Below are 20,378 nucleotides of genomic sequence, written 5' to 3' on the forward strand. Positions count from 1 at the left end.
AGCGGCGGTCCCGTTGCATGACGTTCCGAAGGTCCGAGGCAGAAGCAGTGGGGGGGAGAGCAGCAGCGTGGAAGGCCTGGGGCAGCAACAGGTAGCAAGAAGAAGTCGCAGAGCCAGTCCAGGAGGAAGCAGCAGCATTCAGGTAGCAGGCCCAGGAGAGTCCGTCAGCATGCAGGAGTTCCGTGGTGAGGAATCTGATGGCAGAAAACCTTCACCATCCTCATGGTTTTCGATTCCTCCTTTTATCCTACTTCTTCTCCTGCCTACGTGACACCCCTGGGCGTTTTTGCAGGAGTCCTGCGAGTACTTCCCGAGATGGCCATCTTCCTCGAGATAAGCCCACACAAAAGACCACTTCGCAGCTATTAAGCTGCAGCTTATCTCTCTCTCTCGTTGCCCCCGGCCCAGTCCATCTGTCACCCTCGGACAAAAGATTTCGCAATCCTTGCCCAAGACTTGTCCATCAAACTTCTCCAGACAAAAGGTCTCTCAACCCCTGACCAGGACTTGCTTGAACTTGTTCATCTGTGTCCTTCAGACAAAGGATTTCACAACCCTTGCCCAGGACTTGCCTGAACTTGTTCGTCTGTGTCCTCAGCAAGCTTTGAGACAATGATGATGCAAAATAATAATCTCTTACAGGTGGTAAGGGAGCTGGTGGAGGTGATTGCCAAAATGCTTTGAACCATCTATCAGTATTTCTGATCAACCAAAAAACTCCCAGAGGATTGGAGGCTTGCCAATGTGACAACCATCAACAGGAAGAGTCATAAAGAGCATCCAGGGAGCTAAAGGCCCATCACTCTGACCTTGTGCAAGGAAAGGTTATGGAGTAGATCATCCTGAGAGAGATCATACAGCACATGTGAGGCAACCAGGGGATCAGGCCTAGCAAGCATGGTTTCATGAAAGACAGGTCCTGATTGATCAACATGACCTCCTTTTGTGATTGAGTTATTCACTGAGTAGATAAGGGAAAGGACCTTGACATAGTCTAACTAGACTTCAACAAAGCCTTTGACACTGTCTCCCACAGTATTGTCCTGGAAAAGCTGTCGGCCAATGGCTTGGGCAGGTACATTCTCTGTTGGGTAAAGAGCTGGCTGCATGGCTGGACCCAGAGAGTGGTGGTGATGAACGGAGATAAATCCGGGTGGCAACCTGTTGTAAGAGGTTCTTCCCAGGGGTTGGTACTGGGGCCTGTCCTATTCCATGCCTTTACTGATGACCAGACAAGAGAGTTGAGTGGACTCCCAGTCAGTTTGCAGATGACACCAAGTTAGCAAGAAGTGTCAATCTGACTGGGGGTAGGAAGGCCCCACAGAGGGATCTGTGTGGCAGGCTGGATAGCTGAGTAAAGGCCAAGGGAATGAATTTGGACAAGATCAAGTGCTGGGTCTTGCACTTTGGCCATCAGAGTACCAGGCAGCTCTACAGGCTTGGGTCAGAGTTGTTGGAAGACAGTACAGAGGAAACGGACCTGGGAATGTTGGCTGATGTTCAGCTGAATATGAGACAGCATGGCATCTTGGCTTTAGAAACATTGCTGAAGCGATCATCCTTCTGTACTCAGCACTGGTGAGGCCATGCCTTGAGTACTGTGTTCGGTTTTCAGTCCCTCACTACAAGAAAGATACTGAGGCCCTGAAGCACAACCAGAGAAGGGCAGTGAAGCTGGTGAGGGGATCAGAGCAAGTCTTATGAGAAATGGCTGATTGTTTAGTCTGGAGAAGGGGAGGTTCAGGGAGACCTTATCATTCTCTATAACTACCTGAAGGGAGACTGTGATGAGATGGGGTCAAACTCTCGTCCTGTGTAACTGCCAATAGTACTAGAGGGAATGGCATTAAGTTGGATGTTAGGAAAAATTTCTACTCCAAAAGAGTAGTTAGGCACTGGAATGGGATGCGCAGGGAAATGGTGGAGTCTCTGTCCCTGGACGTATTCAAGAAACATTTAGATGTTGTACTAAGAGACATGGTTTAGTACAGAAATACTGGTGGTAGGTGAACGGTTGGATTGAAAGATCTTGAATGTATTTTCCAACTTTGGTGATTTGGTGATTCTGTGATTTGCCTGAAGCTGCCATTTTTGTACATATTATCTGGATGAAAATGTACAATTATTTGTCTCTAATTATGTACCCTAAATTCTTTTTAGAGATATATCTTAAGGCTGCAGAATATTTATGTAAAAATTATCAATTAATTTATAGAAAATATCAGCAGAATGTTTTGGCACTGAAAGTGTTATCCATCCCAAAAATCTTTGGTAGATAACTGGTGACACGAGGTTACTCTAGAGTCCCACTACCTCAAGCAGCCAACATATCATTTGCTATTCTTAAAATCAGACATTACCAACCTGGCTCTCAAATTTCAGTGCACCTTATCTTTGGAAAGAATCATAAAGCAAATAATAAAATAAAATCACAAAATCAAATAAGGTCATTAGATTTTTTTAAGGTTATTGAGAATTTTATGTGCAAAGCTAGCCTTATTTTCATATTTACATTCATTCATTATTGTAAACATGCACACTATGATGAAAAATGTAAGCAAATGATGGGTATGCAGAAAAAAATCACCTCTGTAGCATCAGTTTTTCAGCCCTAGATTTTTAGTTCTTGATCAGATAGTTATACATGACCTCTACCTTACTCAGTACAAAAGTGGATTAAGTTAAGGAAAGTAATGTGTTAAAAAAAAAATCTGTTTTGTGAAGTGTGACTTGTACCACATTATTTAAGTTCTCCTTTGAAGACATTTGTTTAGACTTCTCTTTGTTGCCCATGACTGTATTTCATGAACAGTAATCCATTTACTATTACAACTTCCTATGAAGTGTGACTTTAATACTATACTCATCTTACACTAGATGTCTAAAGCACTGAAATTAAAAATCACCAATTTGAGGAGAGAGTTTTCTGGAATGACTCAGACTCAAACACTCAGTATGTTCTACACTGTTTGAGTCACAGCTTCCAAAGACAGCAACTTTCACTCTAGCCTATCAGCAATGGCCTCTTTTGTATTTGGAGAATTCATCCTATGAAGTATCAAATGTAGGTCTTAGAGAAACTGTAGAGGTCATTAGTCAGAAATTAGAATAATGTGTTTTAAGCACCTTGCCTAGCATCAGGCAAAAATTCTGCTGTGGTGTCAGGGACAGATATAGAAACCGGCTTTTTGTGACCCAGCTGTGAGGTAAAGTTTACAGTATTACTTCATTTGGGGTATGAGTTTCAGCTTCTGTACGACAGAGGCAGGGTGCCCTGAAGAAGCAGCCTCCTTCCTTCTCCAAGACACTTTGTTTCCAATATTCAGCCCACCCTCTCAGAGACTGAAGTCATGTCCTGTGCTATAAAAGGGCACAGGGCTCTATCATTAAGAACACAGAGGAGATTGTGCTGGAGCAGACCAAAGATCACCAAGCATCATGTCCTACAGTGGTTAGAAGGTTGCTTGAGGAGTGTAAGAGACAGTAAAATATGGACTGGCATTGCTATCTCACAGTGATGAGCAGCTTAAGGATTCATCCACCCATGCCTTTTCTTTTTTACTTCATAATACCTTATGGCAACATGTTTCTAAAGTCTGCACTTGAGAACTGTAACAAATATGTTAATCCAAAACAGTCTACAGTCTTGTTCAGCATACACTCTTTACAGGATGTGGTGGTGTGTCTGAAGCCCTTGGGTTCAAAAGGATATTATCCTGAATCCTACATATTAAAGAATGAGAGATACTGAACAAATCAAGACATCAATTGCTGTGTGAAGCTCAAAACAGTGAATATTTCAGTCAAGTTTTCTAAAAGCTTAGACATTGTTGGCATCCAAACTTACATCCATTGTTTCTATTACGAGTGAAAGATTCTCTGACATAGACCATATACAGAAAAAAATGCTTGAAAAATGATTATTTCATCTCCTAACTAACAAGAATACAAGGTATTTGTGTATAAACATTGGACATTATATCTGGAAGCATCTGGCATAGAGAAAGCTCCAGCGATATTGCTGAGAACATATGCATATCTACTTTCTCCTCACATACATGTATGCACAAGTACATGCAAAATGTTACAGTAATTTTTAGACTAAAGAAAGAATGAATTTTCCTCTGAAAGAAATTTGGAAAAAAATCTTTAAAACCTTTAAAAAAAAACAATAACAAAAAAATACTCTCTGAAGGTATGCCAAATGTCCTTTTTTTTCCATGTGGTTCAATGTTGAGCATTTCATTTTAAACTCCTTACCAAAGTCCATAGAATCTGCTGCAATATAAAAAATTTAAATGATTTAGGAAGCCAATGAGGCGTTATATAGCTTATATGCTTAGTAAGGTTTGACAGCATAACTTTGGAAAAATTGAATCTTGCAAGTAGGTCAGATTAGTAACAATACAACAAAAAACATGCAGGCAGATACCACCTAGATGACGAGAATGTAAGGAAATTGTAAATGACTGACCATTTTCAGGTAGTCGTGGAGAGGAGGAGAAACCATATATCATACCCAAAAGCTTTCTGTTTTAAATTTCAAACACTGTTCAGTCCATGATAATAAACCTAACTTATAAACAATAAAATGTATGGTGGGACAACTTAGGGAAGAATATATGAGAGAAATTATGCAGTTAATGGGGAATTACTCAAGTTATAATTTATTAAATATTGTTGCAGATTTCTTGTGTCAGGTTGCAATAAAGGGAAAATTTTCTTAAATTAATTTATAATGGGTAATCAAGTCCTAATTGATAACTATGGCTTTATGTAACATGAACACAGTAATTTAAGCTTTATGCCTGAAAGTAGACACTCAAAATCTAACTGTATCTGCTACTTTACTGATCTCAAAATTGAAAGTAGATAGATATATCTGAATATTCATCTTCAATCTGCTCTCATGGTTCAACAATTAATGCTATATATTACCTCACTCGGATTATTTCTTGTTTTTCTGACAAATGTGCTAAAAATATGTTTCCTGAAAATAGGAAAGTAGAGCTGAAAAATGGAAACCAGGCTGCATGTAGATTGTTATAAACACTTCTCTGGAATACATAGAAGTATTGTAGGTAGTTATTTATTTGAGTGGCACATATTTGCTTAACAGTGCTGGACACTCTTCAGTAATGCATGTCACCTTAAACTAGGGAAGTGCAACTAAAGGCAGGTCTGCAAATGTTGCTATGCAAGTTTTTTCTTCCTTTCCTCAGTTTCTTATTTGTGGTGTTGAAGGGAGTAAATCCAGAAAGAGAGGAGAAAAAATTGTAAGAAAAGGCTTGATGTGCTGCTTCTGTTTACTTTTAAAGAGGTCTTACATGGCTGCTCTTCTAAGGGTAAAAAAATAAAAATTAAATAAAAATAGAAATAGAAACAGGATTAAAAAAGAAAAAAAAAAACAACCCATATACATTCAAAGACTTTGCTTTGTGAAAAAACCTTGGTGGATTTTTATAACTATCTGTAGAAAAACAACTTGAGAGAAAGTCATGCCTGCAAACCAGCTTGAAAGTTAATCCAAGCCACAACATGGTTAATAGATGAGAGTTTATCTTTGCTTTTTGGAGAAACCATTTTCCTGTTCATTATTTTTCCAAAGTGTGGAAGAGAAAGAGTTCTGGAAAAAAAAAGAAAAAGAAAAATACTGCTGATATTATTCCATCTCTGTGTATTTTCAATACTAAAATTCCACAGGGCACAAACTCTGTCTCTTCCTCTATAGTCAATTTCCACTAAAGCCAATAAGGCTATGTCCTTGACTTACAATTGCCATGACATATGGCACTTCCCAAATGTACAGTACTGCACCAGGAAAGCTATACGTTTTTTACAGATTCACCTTCACATCAAAGTAATTACTTTGTTCTTCAATAACCAAACACTTACAAGTTCAACTTAGGGCAAATGCATGAGCTTTCTTTTGTGAATTCTATAACTTTTTAGAAAAAGTTATCATCATTAACAAAAAAATTGATAATGGACAGATTATATGCAGTATTCCCAATGAAAAAAAAAAGGTAATACCAGAATCTGAATCACAGCTGAGTGACAACAAATGCTTATCTGGCAGTATTCAACCAGCAGATTCAACTGTAGATTAAATAAACTGTCGGTTTATAAACTGTAAGTTTATAAAGCTGCATTTTATATCCACAGAGCTGAAAATAGAAAAAATGTCATATGGTAATTTGGTGTTTTCCCATTAGTTGTGGACATTTGAGATCAGCATATAAAAGTATCACATAGGACTGAGACTAGCTCTTTATTATGTTTGTTGTTAATTCTCTTTAACTATTTGAGTTCTTTTTGGAATAGAGTTGGAACATAATGGTGCTGAGAAGATCACGCATCTAATGAATGTTGCTAATATGGTCTTTGGGACAGTAGCAGAGAAATCTGCATCATTTCAGATATGTACTGTGGAAGTCATCCTCCTCTCTTCCTCTGCACTCTCCCCAAGGGCTGCTGAGGGAATGTGTAATTCTGAAAACACCACTTTGTGCTTTTCAAGATGAAAAACAGAATTATCTTCTTGCACTGATAAGTGCAAAAAGTGATGCTACTTTGGAGCAACAGAAGGCCTTTCAACCTCCTTATCATCTTTGAGGTACCTGCAGTAATCAGACCAGTATGTTTAGAAGGCATTTCCATTTTTCTTCACTCTGTGCTTTCCCAAATTGTTAGAATTTACTAAATGCTCCCCAGGGATCAGCTGTGTATAGCAGCGCTGTGAGTTATGCAGTAACTACCACTGCAGCACTTACTCTGATACTAAAAAGAATTACACCTGCAACATTCCCTTTGATTTTATAGAGTGAACAGAGCAGTGCCCTCTGTGATGTCTCCAACTCCAATAGTACAGAAAACTAGAATGACTCACTGTTCTACTTCAGATTCAAGAGAAGGCACTTTTCTCTTGTTATTAAGAAAAAAAAAAAAAAAAAAGGGAAAAACTTTCAGTTCCAGTTGTAAAGATGTGCAAGCAATGTAAATTGAGCTTTCTTGGCAGGTAACTTCTTCCTAATGTTTATGGGTGACACAGTCAGACAAGAACAGCAGGGTCAGCCAACTTGTTTTCTACATTATATGACATACTTTTCTGCTTGTAAAGATCTAAGTGATTCTGTGCTCTGGTCATCCTATCTATGTTTTTGTCTGTCTACAAGAGACAGAATGTAGGATCACTTGATCTTAACATCAGAAGAATAATTTTTCCCAAATTGTTGCTAAAGTTTGATATTGTAGATTTAAGGACAGAATCAAGAAACTTCTCAGAAAACAGTATTTTTCCAACAGCAATTTTTCATTTGCTTTTTCATGGATGCCTATATTTATACTCTACTATAAAACTTTTCATCTAATTAAGTGATTATGTGAGCATAGATAAAAGTTAATTTCTTTCTCTTAAAATCTTATTTTGTGGAAGAATTGAGGAATCTACTGAATTCTTATGAGGATATTTGTTGCCTATGCACAGAAATCCAGTGTCATTTAGGCACCTTAAATTATTCACCTACAGCTACATTCTCAAAAAGGTGTAGGACTAATCTATATTCTTTTATGAATCTGCTAGTCCCAGGCAAATGATGAGAGAGAGACTAGGTAATCTAATAATAACAGTAGACACCTTTTGCACGGGCATTTGAATTGCTCCCTTGTTTCTGAGCAGTGTGAAGATTCAAATAGCATGATCAAATCATGGCTCTGGAAACACGCCTCATGTAAGGAAAGAAAAACTCGTTGCTACTTAAGATACATATCAGTATCAGAGAATTATCTTGAACAGTAAATCTTCTCATACTTTCAAATCCTCTATTAATCAAATTCTCATGTTGTCTTTTGCAGTGTCAGAAAAAAGAGCTTATTTTACAACCACACTAGAGTTGTTCTTCATGAACATCCTTAAGTTGAAATCCACAAGTTACAATATCTTCTTCTAAGCCAAGAACCTTAATTAGAACAAAACTCTCAGTAATTATAACTTTAATGTAATTAAAGGAATTAAAGGAACGCCCATTTTCTTTTCTTTCTGCTCCTCTGATTCTACTACTCAACATAGGCCAAGCAAAGTAACAACACACCATTTGATCTTAGAAGAATTTACAAATAAAATCTCTTTCTGGGTCGTTCTTTCTCTCATTCGTCAGTTCAACAAAATTTGCCTCTAGCTTTCTCAGAACTGATTAGAATGCCAAGCCTTCTCACTTAGAATGGAATAGTGGTACATGGCAAAGATCCACAAGATGGGTATCATGGATTCTGAGAAAAGGATCATAGGAAATAAGTTCGGTATTAATCTTCTGCTCCTCTGGGATCTGAGCTGATGTCAGCAGTTCCTTTTGGCCTGTTTCTAGTCAGGGATTTGAGTTGCAATATTTGTAGGCTGCTATAACACTCAGCCTGCACTTGTGGCTCAGGAATAGTAGCCAAAACTGCTTTGGTCAAAAATCAATGACTTTGAAGTCACTTGATCAGCTGGTTAAAAGAGCTAACCGCAAAAAATTCAGAACTCTTCAATGAACTGTCATTTAAACTAATTAATTTAGACGATTAGTTAGTCAGCTCTTACATATAATGCTCCAGATCTGAATGATCTGGAAAGAAATGATCAAAGCAGGTGTAAGATCTTACCTCTATTTTTTTATGCCTTATCTTTAACTAGTATGTACTGTGGTTTTCAGAACAATTATGACATTTGTGTGAAAACAGAGAAACATCAATATTTCAACAGAGAGGCTGATCCAGTTTCTATTCAAAAGCATATCAAATTCCTTAATAAATAAAACTTTATTTTACTTAAATAAATTATGAAATGGTAATATTCCACAGTATAAGTTAAAAAATACTCTTTTTCCTTTAAATGTCTGTATACAGGTTCCCTCCATTTTCAACAGACACATTATCTTCACATTTTAATTTTGTACTTAATGACAAAATGAGGAATATATATACAGAGTTCCTCATTATGCTGTGCTGTACTTGCATAATAATTCTCAGACTTCACTTAATTATATGCCCCACCACATGTTGCTTAGTACCTAAGTAGTACTACTTTACTGCTAGGAATATTAAACAATGAAAGGCAACACTTTTTTTGGTTACACAACATGCTGTGTCTGAATTCAGTCTCTTCTCACAGGTGCCTCCTCCTGGCTTCTGAATTATATCCTTTACAAGTGTTTCAAAGAAGGGCACTTTCAGTCATGCTTGCTGTGCAATGTTAGGGTTTGTGTGCAGCTTTTTGTATTGCCTCTACCCAAGAATTGCCCCTATAAGTCAGGTTAAAAAAAAAAAAAAAAGAAAAAAAAAGGGGGGGGGGGGGGGGAACGGAAGGGGAAATGAAAATAATAGAAGAGGCTATATAAGCAGCAGAGATTTGTAAGACTTACTTCATGTCATTTTTTTCTTACCCTGCCAAGATCACAAACTAGCAATTGAGATGAGGAAAGAATACTGGAAAAGCTATTTGTCTACAAATGGTATTTCTTAGATACCTAACACTGTGTTACTCTAAAAGAAATGTGATGCTTAAGAATCAGTGAAGAAAAACAAGCAATAACTAAAAGATACCAAAGATTTCACTCCAGTTCAATGGCATGGAAGTTCAGAACAAGTTTTATATGTCTGGAAAGCTTTTTCATCATACTCAAACTATATGGAACTTCCTGACCTTACACGTGTCAGTCACAGACAGATTGGCTAACCGATCCAGCAGTTATATCTCTATGTAAGTTGTTTAATTTTTTTTTTTCTTAGAATTATTTAAAAGAGTCTGATTCTGAGAAAAAGCATACTGACAATGTCCAGATCAGAGAGGCAGATGGGATTTTTTTTGGTCGACATCATTCTTTACTAACCAGAGAAGCTGTGAATGCTAGGCTACTGAGGTTAAATGAAAAACTCCCAATGAATTTTCAGCTTTGTGTCAAGTTGAAAATGGAGATATATTAAGGATGTCCCTGAGACAGGAAGATATTTTAATGACTTTATTTTATGTTTTATTTTGCACAACAGTATTCTGAATTATATTCCTAAAGCATAAACCTTAAGAAAAAAAAAAGAAAGAAGAAAAAAGAAAAAAGAAAAAAGAAAAAAGAAAGAAAAAGAAACATTTTACTGATGAGTAATCCTGAAAAATAAAGCAATCTATCAATCATTGCTAATCAACAAATACTAAAATTAATTATGAACATATTCACATTTCAATGTGCTTGCACTTCTCTCTCTTCTCCAGTAGATTTTATTTAATATTTCTGTTGTCATAATGCAGAATCATGAACAGTCCTTAATAATTTTTCTGTGCAAAAGATGATGAATTCTTGATTCTTAACCAATCAAAAGTTTACTTGCTTTTCAAAGAACAAATCCTTTTAATGTAAGATCAATCAAAATTGAAAGCTTTTTTACCTTTTTAAATCTCATTTTGCATGTTGTAGAAAGATAATAATTGATAAATAATTTCTGAAATCTGGACTGTAGACTGTGATGCCATGGAAATTATTGGTTAGGAGTACAGTTATTATGAAGAATGCTAGGAGGGTAAATTTTGTCATCCTTATTCACACTTTATTCCGAGGATATAATTTCCTTCCCAGAATGAAGATGTATTTAAAATAGTGAATCCTCTGCTTATTGATTTACTGGATAGACAAGGCAGTAAAATGTAAAATTTAGAGAAACTGGGAAAAAAAATAAAAACAACTTGATTGTTTCTCAGGTCAATATTTCAAAGCTTAAGTAATTTCTTTAAACAACAACAACAACAACAACAACAAAAACCAGATGAAGATGAAAACTAAGTTCTGGAGGACTACTGCCTATCAGCTAGGTTTGCAACAGAAACTTTCTGAGTTTGCAATCATTTCTAAATCTTTCTATCCCTTGTGCCTTCTTGGTCTTGCATTGTGAAAGTAGCTTGACAGTTACCAACCCTACTTGAAAACTAACATTTCAAAGGTGATTGTATATGGTAAAATAATGTGCAGGGTCAAAGATTATGTTTCTTTCTTTTTCTGTCTCAAGAATATAGTTCCTTTCAAAACATGAAATTGTTGTGTTACCTGTTTCAATAACAAGAACAACAATAACAAAAGATCTATATAAAAAGAGGCTCCTGTACTTAAAATGATGAAAATGGATTTATTTACTAAGGAAAAAAAAGTATGCAAATATGGAAACAGCTGCAGCTATTCCAGATTTTTTTCCAACATCTCTTCTGTGAAGATTTCCAATGTGTTAAAAGGTCATTATATTAGATATTTTGCACTACTACTGGCTTAGCTCAAAAAGATGTGTAATATTCATTGCTCACACATTCTGCTCTATTTTGAAGTTCTTGTGTGTGCTGTCATCATCAGCATAATAGAAGGTTACAGATTTATTAAATCAAGCTAGACATAGTTTACCGTACAGCTTTATTAAGAAAGAGATCCTTTGAAAGATATCCTCTGTTGTTTTTAAAATTATATGATGTTTTTAGTGTTTTTGATTTGTTTTGTTTTGTTTTGTTTTTGGTAGAATCGAAAGGAATTTAATTCTGAAAATTAAAACTTTCTGAAGTACTTCATAATTTTCTACATGAATAATCGTAAATACTGTGCAGTGATCTTGATCTATCTGAATACAGACAGTGATGGAACCTCTTGCAGTGTGCCTCAACTACAATTTAAACTGACTCTCTGAGTTTCCCAGCATGACAGGAAAAGATATAAGCGGTTCTTCACCATTTCCTTCCCTAAATAAAAGTCCACAAGAGGGGCAAGATACAGTACATATTAAAAATACACACCAAAAATCTATAAAAGACCTAATATAGACACCTGTTTTGTAACTGGATTTTGACACAGACTGAGATTTTTCCAAATTACGACTATTATGGTATGCAGAAATTCCTAAGTCTAACATAGTTAAATTTTATACAAATTGAGTACACCCATAAGACTTAACTGAGAAGCAATAAGGAATTGAAAGCTAACAAAAATGAGTGGTACGGTTAATAAAGACTTATTTGAACAAACTGACTTTGTTTTAGAGACAAAGGAACAGATAATGCCTATTATGCAATAACAGTAGTAGTACTTTCAAGTGCTAAATAAGGAGCCTATCTTGCAAGAAGAAATTGTGTTGTTGTTTCTTCCCCTAAGGCTTCTCTGTACCATAGATACATTGTAAAAATCCAACATGAAGAATAACACATTACATTTATTTTGCTTTCTTTGCTGCCATTTCAGCATGTGGTTACACCCAATATGTCTGTGATAGTGAATGTAGGGAAAAAAAAAATAAAAATTAATAGGAGAAAAAGAGAAATTCTCCAGTAAATATTCCTGTATTATTTTATTAAGAAAACAAAGTATGCTCTTTTGCACATTCTTAGTTCATCAAACTCACTGATCCTAAGATTCCTGATCTGTCTGACAGTAACTAGTGGGATTACTTAGGGTGAGTTTCATAACAAAAGGAATACAGCATCAAGAGTTTTGCACTGCTTTGAATGTTGAACTTTACATGTTTTCCATAATCCCAAGGTATAGGCAGTTCTAAAAATAGTTTGCTGTTTTAACAGAACAAGAATTAGACTTGCATTCTTTAAATGCATCATAATGTGGGGATTTTATCTAGCTCCTTCCCTCGCATCATTATGGGCATATGAAGAATGGAATTTGAGTAATGATCGTCTTAGATATTTTGGTTATTTTTATTGTGTCCGTAGGCCTCACTCATGTACACTATTCAAACCCTTAGCTGAATACAGAATTATTCATTTCCTTATGGTCTTCCCTACAGTGCACATTACTTGAAGCTCTGTGTGCTTCGGGAAGGTTAATTTGTCTTGGCAAAACCTCTTTGAAGTGACAGGGTAGCATATCCCACTTCACAGACAGACAGCACATGTTCACAGGCAACAGTCAACTCTGAGCAACTTCAGCCCTGAGTCGTGTTTTGTTGTGGGGGTTTTTTTGTTTGTTTGTTGTTTTTTTGTTGTTTTTTTTTTAACACATAACAATTTGCATATTGAAGCACAGCACCCATTTACTTTAGTTGCAGCTGTGGCTGCTCAGATCTTGCTCATCTTAGTTCCCTGAACCTCAAGGTGAACATTCAAAAATGAGAAGCAGTTACTGACTGTGAAATGTTTTGTTTTTCACACAGAAAACCTGGCAAAGTCAGAGTTGAATTCTGCTACTGTAAGCCAGAACTTAGATAATCTGAGGGAAAGGCATTCTTCCTTCTTTCGATTCTTGTAAGAAATAAGGCTTAAGTACCACATACAGTGTCATCCTTTAGTTCTCAAGCATAAGCAGGAAGACATCCTTAAAGTAGGACAATCTTGTCTATTAAGAGAAGTATGAGTTCGTATTAGAAACATGTATTCACCTGAAGTAGAGCTTGCTCATAACTGTGTGAATGAAAAGAATGAATTACGATAACAAATTTAATTATACTATTTTTTAACTTGCAACCCCTTCATTGCTGTTTCAGCCCCTTGTCACCTCTTTCTTTGCTCTTGTTTTTCCTGTTCCTCCAGATTCTAATTAGATTTTTTTTGTGCACCTAGTCCCTTTGTTTGTCTGCTCACACTGTATGGATGCCATATATGTGCTTAGTCAGCTGAATGTACTAAATGCTGCTAATTTTGGAAGTTTATATTTTTATACTTCTCTGTTATGATTAAGGTTATGGTGTCCCTGCATCGTGAAATATTTGTCAGTCATGTTACAGTTCCTGGAGCCCACTATGATATCGTGTGCACATATGCAGCTATAAGAAAAATGTTGACTCAGAAATACTTAAAATGTAAAGCTTTACTAAGTTTTATTTTGTTTTCAAGGACTACAAACAATCTGAGCATATCCAGAATTCTAGTTAGTCTCAATATTGGTCACTTTTTGCTCATTATTCAGTCTTAGAGTGCATTGATGCATAACTGCATAAGGAGTTCCACTGATACTCTCAAGTTTGAAAGTAAGTCTTCGACATATTTTATCAGCATTGTTATCATTTTTATTTTTTTTTTTAACTACATTGGTGCTGTTTCTGCTAATGTAAAAAAAAAAAAAATTAAGTCAAGCTTGGTCATAGACTTTTATATATTTTAATTAACTATTAAAAATATTCTGATATAAGAGATACTATTGCAAAGACAAAACAGTGATAAACTAGAAGAAGCTTATAGGAGTATTTAGTTTAACAAAGCCAAACTGTAACCCTTGGTAAAGAATCCAGCCTTATTTTTTTTGTTGTTGTTTATAAATCAGATATTTATTCAGAAAATGCAAACTTCCTATTGAAATAGTAAGCCAATCCTCGAAAAATCAGTAACAAAGGAAAAAAATGAATATATCAGACAAGGTTCCTTATATATGCATGCATGCTTAAAATCTCTTACATTAAAGTTTGTCAAATTCACTTGAATATATAATGCTATTCACAGCAGTGGCTACACATAGCAGTTATCATAAATACTTAAGTTTGATTACTCAGGCATCCTGCATCCCCTCAAAAATTAGGTCGGTCTTACCAGTGCCTTCATAAAATCCTACTGCAGGACAGAAACTACTGCTGCTTTCATGAGTGCGTCTGCCAGCTGCTATGAGAACAAAAATCTTGTGGTAATGATGACAAAGGATATTCTCTGGCCTGCCTTGGCAGCTAACAAAAAAAAAAAAAAAAAAAGGAAAAATTTAAAAGACAAGATGGAATTCTCCTATATAATATAAAATGGAACATTACTTTGCCACTCATAAACAAGTGGTAAGTAACCCTCAAAATGAATACAACTCACGTTCTTGTTGAAAAATGATTAAAGATCTGAATTTCTATGGTATAGAAAAAGAGCAGTGGGACAGAGAAAGATGTAAGCCTTGCTCACACCTCTGTGGACAGCAGCTTTTACACCAGTTAGGTAGACAGTAAAACTCTGTTAGAAACCTAATCCTAAAAGCCAATTTCACTTATAGAAGTTTTCTTGGCGTTTAGCCACCAATGGAATTGAAAACCTGGGTTATTCATCTGTATCGCAAAAGATTATTTGTCTCATAAAAGCTGATACTAGCAAGTACAATGAATTGGCTTTCACAAAGTTATAACAAAGTATGAACATGTCATATAGTTGCAACATATTGTAATACTACCTAAATTCACTTTATTATGAAAACAGGAGGTATCTAAATTGATTCAAATTTCCTTTTTCAACAAAACAGACTTCCATGCCAATGATTCCAGACAATTACCCAATGTAGCCATTGTGAAACTACATAAAAGAAAGTGGAACCCTTTTAACTTCATTCCATCAGTCAACTTAGTCTAGAATCATCCAGTAGTCCAAACACATCTTACAGACAGAAAACTAAAAAACACTGGAGAGGAAAAGTAATTCACTAATCAATAAAGTCTCCATGAGACAATGAGTTTGAAGCTGATTGACTTAAAGAAGACTTCAGTTAGTACCACCTTCATGTTCTCATAATTTTCTTCTCAGTCATTTAAGGAATAAGATACATTTAATAGAACAAACAGTAAGACTCTCTTTCATTTGAAATTAATTTTCCGAACAGAAATAACTTGTTCTATCTTCTTACATAGAGAAAACATTGCATAATATTCTATTGCTTAACATTCTAGTACAATAGACTTTCGATACTAGCTACACAAAAGACCCTTTTGACTACATAGTATTGCAAAGATATTTTTGACATATTTCTCTGAGTAGTCTCAGAGAAATTGTCTCTTTTAATTGTAATACTATTCCACAATAACTGTTCTAGGTTCTTTCTCCCTTGCAGTTTTATCTTATGCTATTCCACAGCCTTTTTAGGTGCACAAGCAATTTCTTTCAGATCCAGAGAGTATGTTACAAATAAGATAAGGAACATGTGTATAATTTTTTCTTTTTTTAATAGAGAACTCAAATTCAGAAATATAAACACATAGTATTCCAAATGGGACTGTGTCACCAATGTTTTAATTTTATTTATTTATTTATTTTTAACTGCACTCCTCATAAATTTCTTTTCTTCTTTTCATATTTGACTGACATTTCTGGGTAGTAACACTCAGCAATTGCTTCATGCAGAGTGATGTTTTGCCAGCTGACCACCTTTGTGCAGGACAAAGCAGCCTACAGCAGTGCATGTACAAAATCTTCTTGGGACCAAATCACTCCAAAGTTACTGTTGACTGGCAGTGCAGTATCTTTCATTTCTCACCTTTATTGAGCTTAGCATCAGAACCTCAGTAGTCATGTTTTTCCTCAGTAGTTAAAAGAGATGCATAGTCACGGGGATTGTAAGTCGAGCAGTAATGAACTTGCATGGCCTTTTATGATTTTGAAGAGGGACCTTATCAGAAACTTTTACTGCGGTATTAATAAGATACAAATTTCTGGTCCAAAACAGCCTAAGTGTCTTCCCCTAAATATCTTTGGCAAATTTCAAAAGTCATTCCCCTGTGCATAGATATTTTGACTATGACCTGGGAAAGTTTTCCAGTCACAATTCATCTGTTAGAATCATTGAAAAGGGGGAAAAAAGTGGTAGTAAATACTTCACATAAACTGTATAACTCATATAATAAAGTACAATTGACATTTCTCATGTAACATATGCTACATAAAAACACTTTCTACAGCATCAAAGATAGATTTCACACCAAGTTATGGTAGACATTCACTGCTCAGATTCATCCAATGTGCTTGATCATGGACAAAACACATTCATCAGTGTAAAATTTAACATTGATAGCACAAAGTGGATTTCTTCTATAACTCTGGTTTTAATATTTCAGAGAAGTATATAGACTGATGCAGAGAATAAATAAAGCAGAAATAATTATCACTTAACCAAGTTTTAAGATTCTGTCCATTAAATCAGTCTTCTAACAAATACAAAATCTGATTCATATATTATTAACTATAGTTATTATTTTGTAACTCCTTGTGACATTATTTTAAGATTCAGTTAGTTTCTGATTACAAGGAATTTTGGAGGATTATATTTTTCTAAATATCAAATTGATAACATTTAATTTACCTATCAAATGCTTCAATTTGGAATAACAAAAATGCAAAAAAAGGAAAAGGGGTCTATTTTTGTTTTCTTCTTTCCTTCTAAACCAGGTGATGCTTCTTAGAGTTTCTTTCCTCTAGTCTAATTTACATTTAACATGGCTGCTTATAATATGTCTCTAATTAGTAATTTCAACTGATTACTGATGACGTACATGGGTTTGAATTGAATCCTATAATCAGACTTCAGTGTTAAGAATGACTTAGAATTTTGGTTACCCATCTGAAAAGGATCTGATTTCTTTCATAAAAATTATTGAAACACTCACCATCTGAACTTGTAAAGACCTCGCTGGCGTTTATCTTATAACTGAATAGCTCAAAGTCATTGGCTACTTCAAATAATTTAGCTCCTTTAAATACTTCTACTTTTCTTTTGGAGGTTTTCTTTGATTATGAATACATCCATCATGATCTCCTTTAAAGTAATTAGAACTGTGGTAATAGAGAACCTCTAATGCAGCATAATTGTTTTTATATTTAGGAGATCATTTTAATCATTTAAATCATAGTTAATTTATTGTAGTTATTTCTAACTCAGAAATATTGCTATGATTATGGTATGACACCTATGGAATAGACCACTACGAAGGGAAAATGTTTTTTTGTTTTTTTGTTTTTTCCTATAAATAATGATGAGAACAATGGGAACCATAACATTGTAAAACAAACAAATGTTAAAATGCAGACAGAAGGATTCTTTTTCCATTTGGATAGCATTAATTAGGCAAAAGAGTTATCTGTAGCTATTTCAAACATCATGCATGCATGCAATCATCTAGAAGGTTGCAGTAAGTAAGAAAAAAGTTGCATCTCATAGCATTGCGGAACTACTGCACTCCTATTGCCAGAAATGACAGAACCTGCCCAGTTCTTCATCCAATAGAAAAACATACTGCCCATGTGGATGAAATTATTTTTAATTTGGTTCTCTCTTTTCTTTTTCTTCTCCCTCTCTCCCCCCTCCCTTCCCCACCCTGTTATGATTAGCAGTTAAAATCAACTGTTTGGCAGTCTGAATTATTAACATGCATTCTTTTCACATTCGTCTTTGTCTCTGCCTTGTGAAGGCATTTGTTGCCAGCTTAGTGCAATAAGCACTTTCTAGATGGCTTTTCACCATAAACAATATTATGTTTTTAGTCAGAGAACTTCTCTCATCACACATGTTTTTCAGGTTGTTTCAAACACCTAATACAGTCAAAGTTGGTGTATTGTCTATATAGTTTTAATATACATCAGTATAAAATAGGAATGAGAGATGGAAATATTCATTGCAAGAGAAAGATTCTTTAATACATTGTAAGCACCTTTTTTACTGCAAATATATATATATATTACTGTGAGTAATCTGTAGAACATCAAAATCAATTTTTAACTGCTTCAATATTCTTTTTTCAGAGAAATCTATATAAATATGTACTAAGCACATTCTTAATACCATCCTCTTGTGATGTCTCTGAAAAAAAAAAAAAAAAAAAAGCAACAATATTTTAATATAAGATGCTAGAGCATAGTAATTTGGAGCAGGCAATAGCAAGTGCAGTAAGCTAACTGAATAACTATTTTCTTCTCAGACTCTGTAAGAGGAAGAGATAAAGGAGAAAACAGAAACAGCTTAACTCACCAAAAATCAAACCACTGCATTGCTCTCTTAGCCACTGAGTGTTTTGGAATAAAAGACTGAAGATTATATCAGTACAATAGAGGCTCTCTGTTCTGTCTACAGTCAGAAGCTGTAGACTGTGATTAAAAAAAAAAAAAAAAAAAAAAAAGCATTACACCAGCATTTCATTTCAGACAGCAGAAATCAGAACAGGTAGAGATGTGTACAGAGCAGAGAGAGAGGGAAGGGTTAAAGGCATCATCGCAGCCATTAGAGGGAAAAGTTGAAGCACAGTAGACTTCTCCCCCTTCCCAACCCCCCCCCTTCTTTCCCCACTCCCCTCTTCTCAAGCTGGATCAGTGTGTAGGGAGGGTAGTCATCACGCCACCCTGAGCAGCAGGAGCTGACGTTGGATGAAGCTGCCAGGTAGCTGAAAAGAGGCACGGAAGGCAGTTGATACCCACTTTTCAACGTGTGCTTTTTTTTTTTTTTTTTTTTTTTTTTCCTATAGTCTGAATCTGGACTTCAAGCAACACAGTGCCTGAGACAGCTCATCTAAACCTCACTGTATTGCAACACTCTCTCTTCCCAAAGAAAAAGACTCCACTGAGTAGCAGAATGCTGCCAGTGTCGCAGCTAGGGCTACAATACAGAGCTTTTTTGTAACATTTTTAAAATCTCTTTCTATTCATACATTTAGAGATACATAAATACATTCATATAGAAATTCTTCCTTTTTTGAGGGCACTTCTGGCTTTTGTTACCCTGATGTGACTTCTTCGTCTTGGAATGATGGGGATCTTTCTAGCTTATGTTGGATTCATTTTTTTTTCTGTTATGTATATTCAGCAAGGACTGTCTACTCAAGGTAAGATCATTTATTGTCAAATACATGTGTGTGTGTTTCCATGCTAAAACATAGTGAGGACAGGAGTGGGGAGGGAGGAAGAAGAGGATTAAGGAAAAAAAAAAAAAAAAAAAAAAAAAAAAAAAAAAACAGGGAAAACACAATATGTAGGAGATGAAGACACCAAGCATCAGAATCAAATTTATCTTTAAAAAAAAAAAAAAAAAAAAAAAAAAAGCTTGCAAATAGGGAAAGAAGCAAAAAGTTTCCCCAAAGTGAGAATAAAATAGTCTTATTTGATTGGGAAGAAGGAAATAAGAGGCACCTTACAAAGGAATTAAGGAGTGCTGGTGAATGGAGTTTTCATTTTGTATGTTTTTGTATATACATGCCTGCATAAAATGAACACACAACGTGCATGCATAATTATTGCATTTAGACCAAGTACCGGATGGTTAAATCTACTGCCTCCCTGAAAATATTGCAGTCTTCTTTCGTGTTACATCCCCTTTCTTCTCCCATTATATTGTGATCCTCAGTGTCAGACCTTCATTTTCATTTGGTGACTATGTGTATTTCTGAAAGAAAAAAAAAAGGAAACCAAACAAAAACAAAAACAAAAGAGAGTGAAAAACAAAATCGACTTCCTTTAAGATTTCCTCCTGCCTTCCCTTTCTCTCTTCGTCGTCCCCCTCTTCCTCCCACTCCCCCCCCCCCCCCCCCAACACACACACACACGCACACGCACACGCACACACACACACTCCCTTCGTCTTCCTCCCTCCTCGCTGTAAGGCGCGCCTTGCATTTCAAGCAGCCCCGGCGCTGCGGGTGCCGGTTGTTTGGGATCG

The 20,378-nt window shown here is 35.6% G+C and overlaps 1 protein-coding gene across 4 annotated transcripts in view; it reads left to right on the forward strand.

Moving 5' to 3' along the window:
• The first annotated feature begins 19,444 nt into the window (after positions 1 to 19,444).
• VSTM2A (V-set and transmembrane domain containing 2A) overlaps positions 19,445 to 20,378 on the forward strand; it is a 49,105-nt gene continuing 48,171 nt past the window's right edge. For all 4 annotated transcript variants that reach the window (XM_090137187.1, XM_031589450.2, XM_031589451.2 and 1 more), the window contains exon 1: positions 19,445 to 19,548. In XM_090137187.1, coding sequence (XP_089993313.1) covers positions 19,470 to 19,548 — 79 coding nt within the window. In that variant the 5' untranslated portion in view covers positions 19,445 to 19,469. The remainder of the gene's footprint in view (positions 19,549 to 20,378) is intronic.

The sequence above is a fragment of the Phasianus colchicus genome, chromosome 3 (assembly GCF_987193195.1).
Source record: "Phasianus colchicus chromosome 3, bPhaCol1.hap1.1, whole genome shotgun sequence".
Taxonomy (NCBI): Eukaryota; Metazoa; Chordata; class Aves; order Galliformes; family Phasianidae; genus Phasianus; species Phasianus colchicus.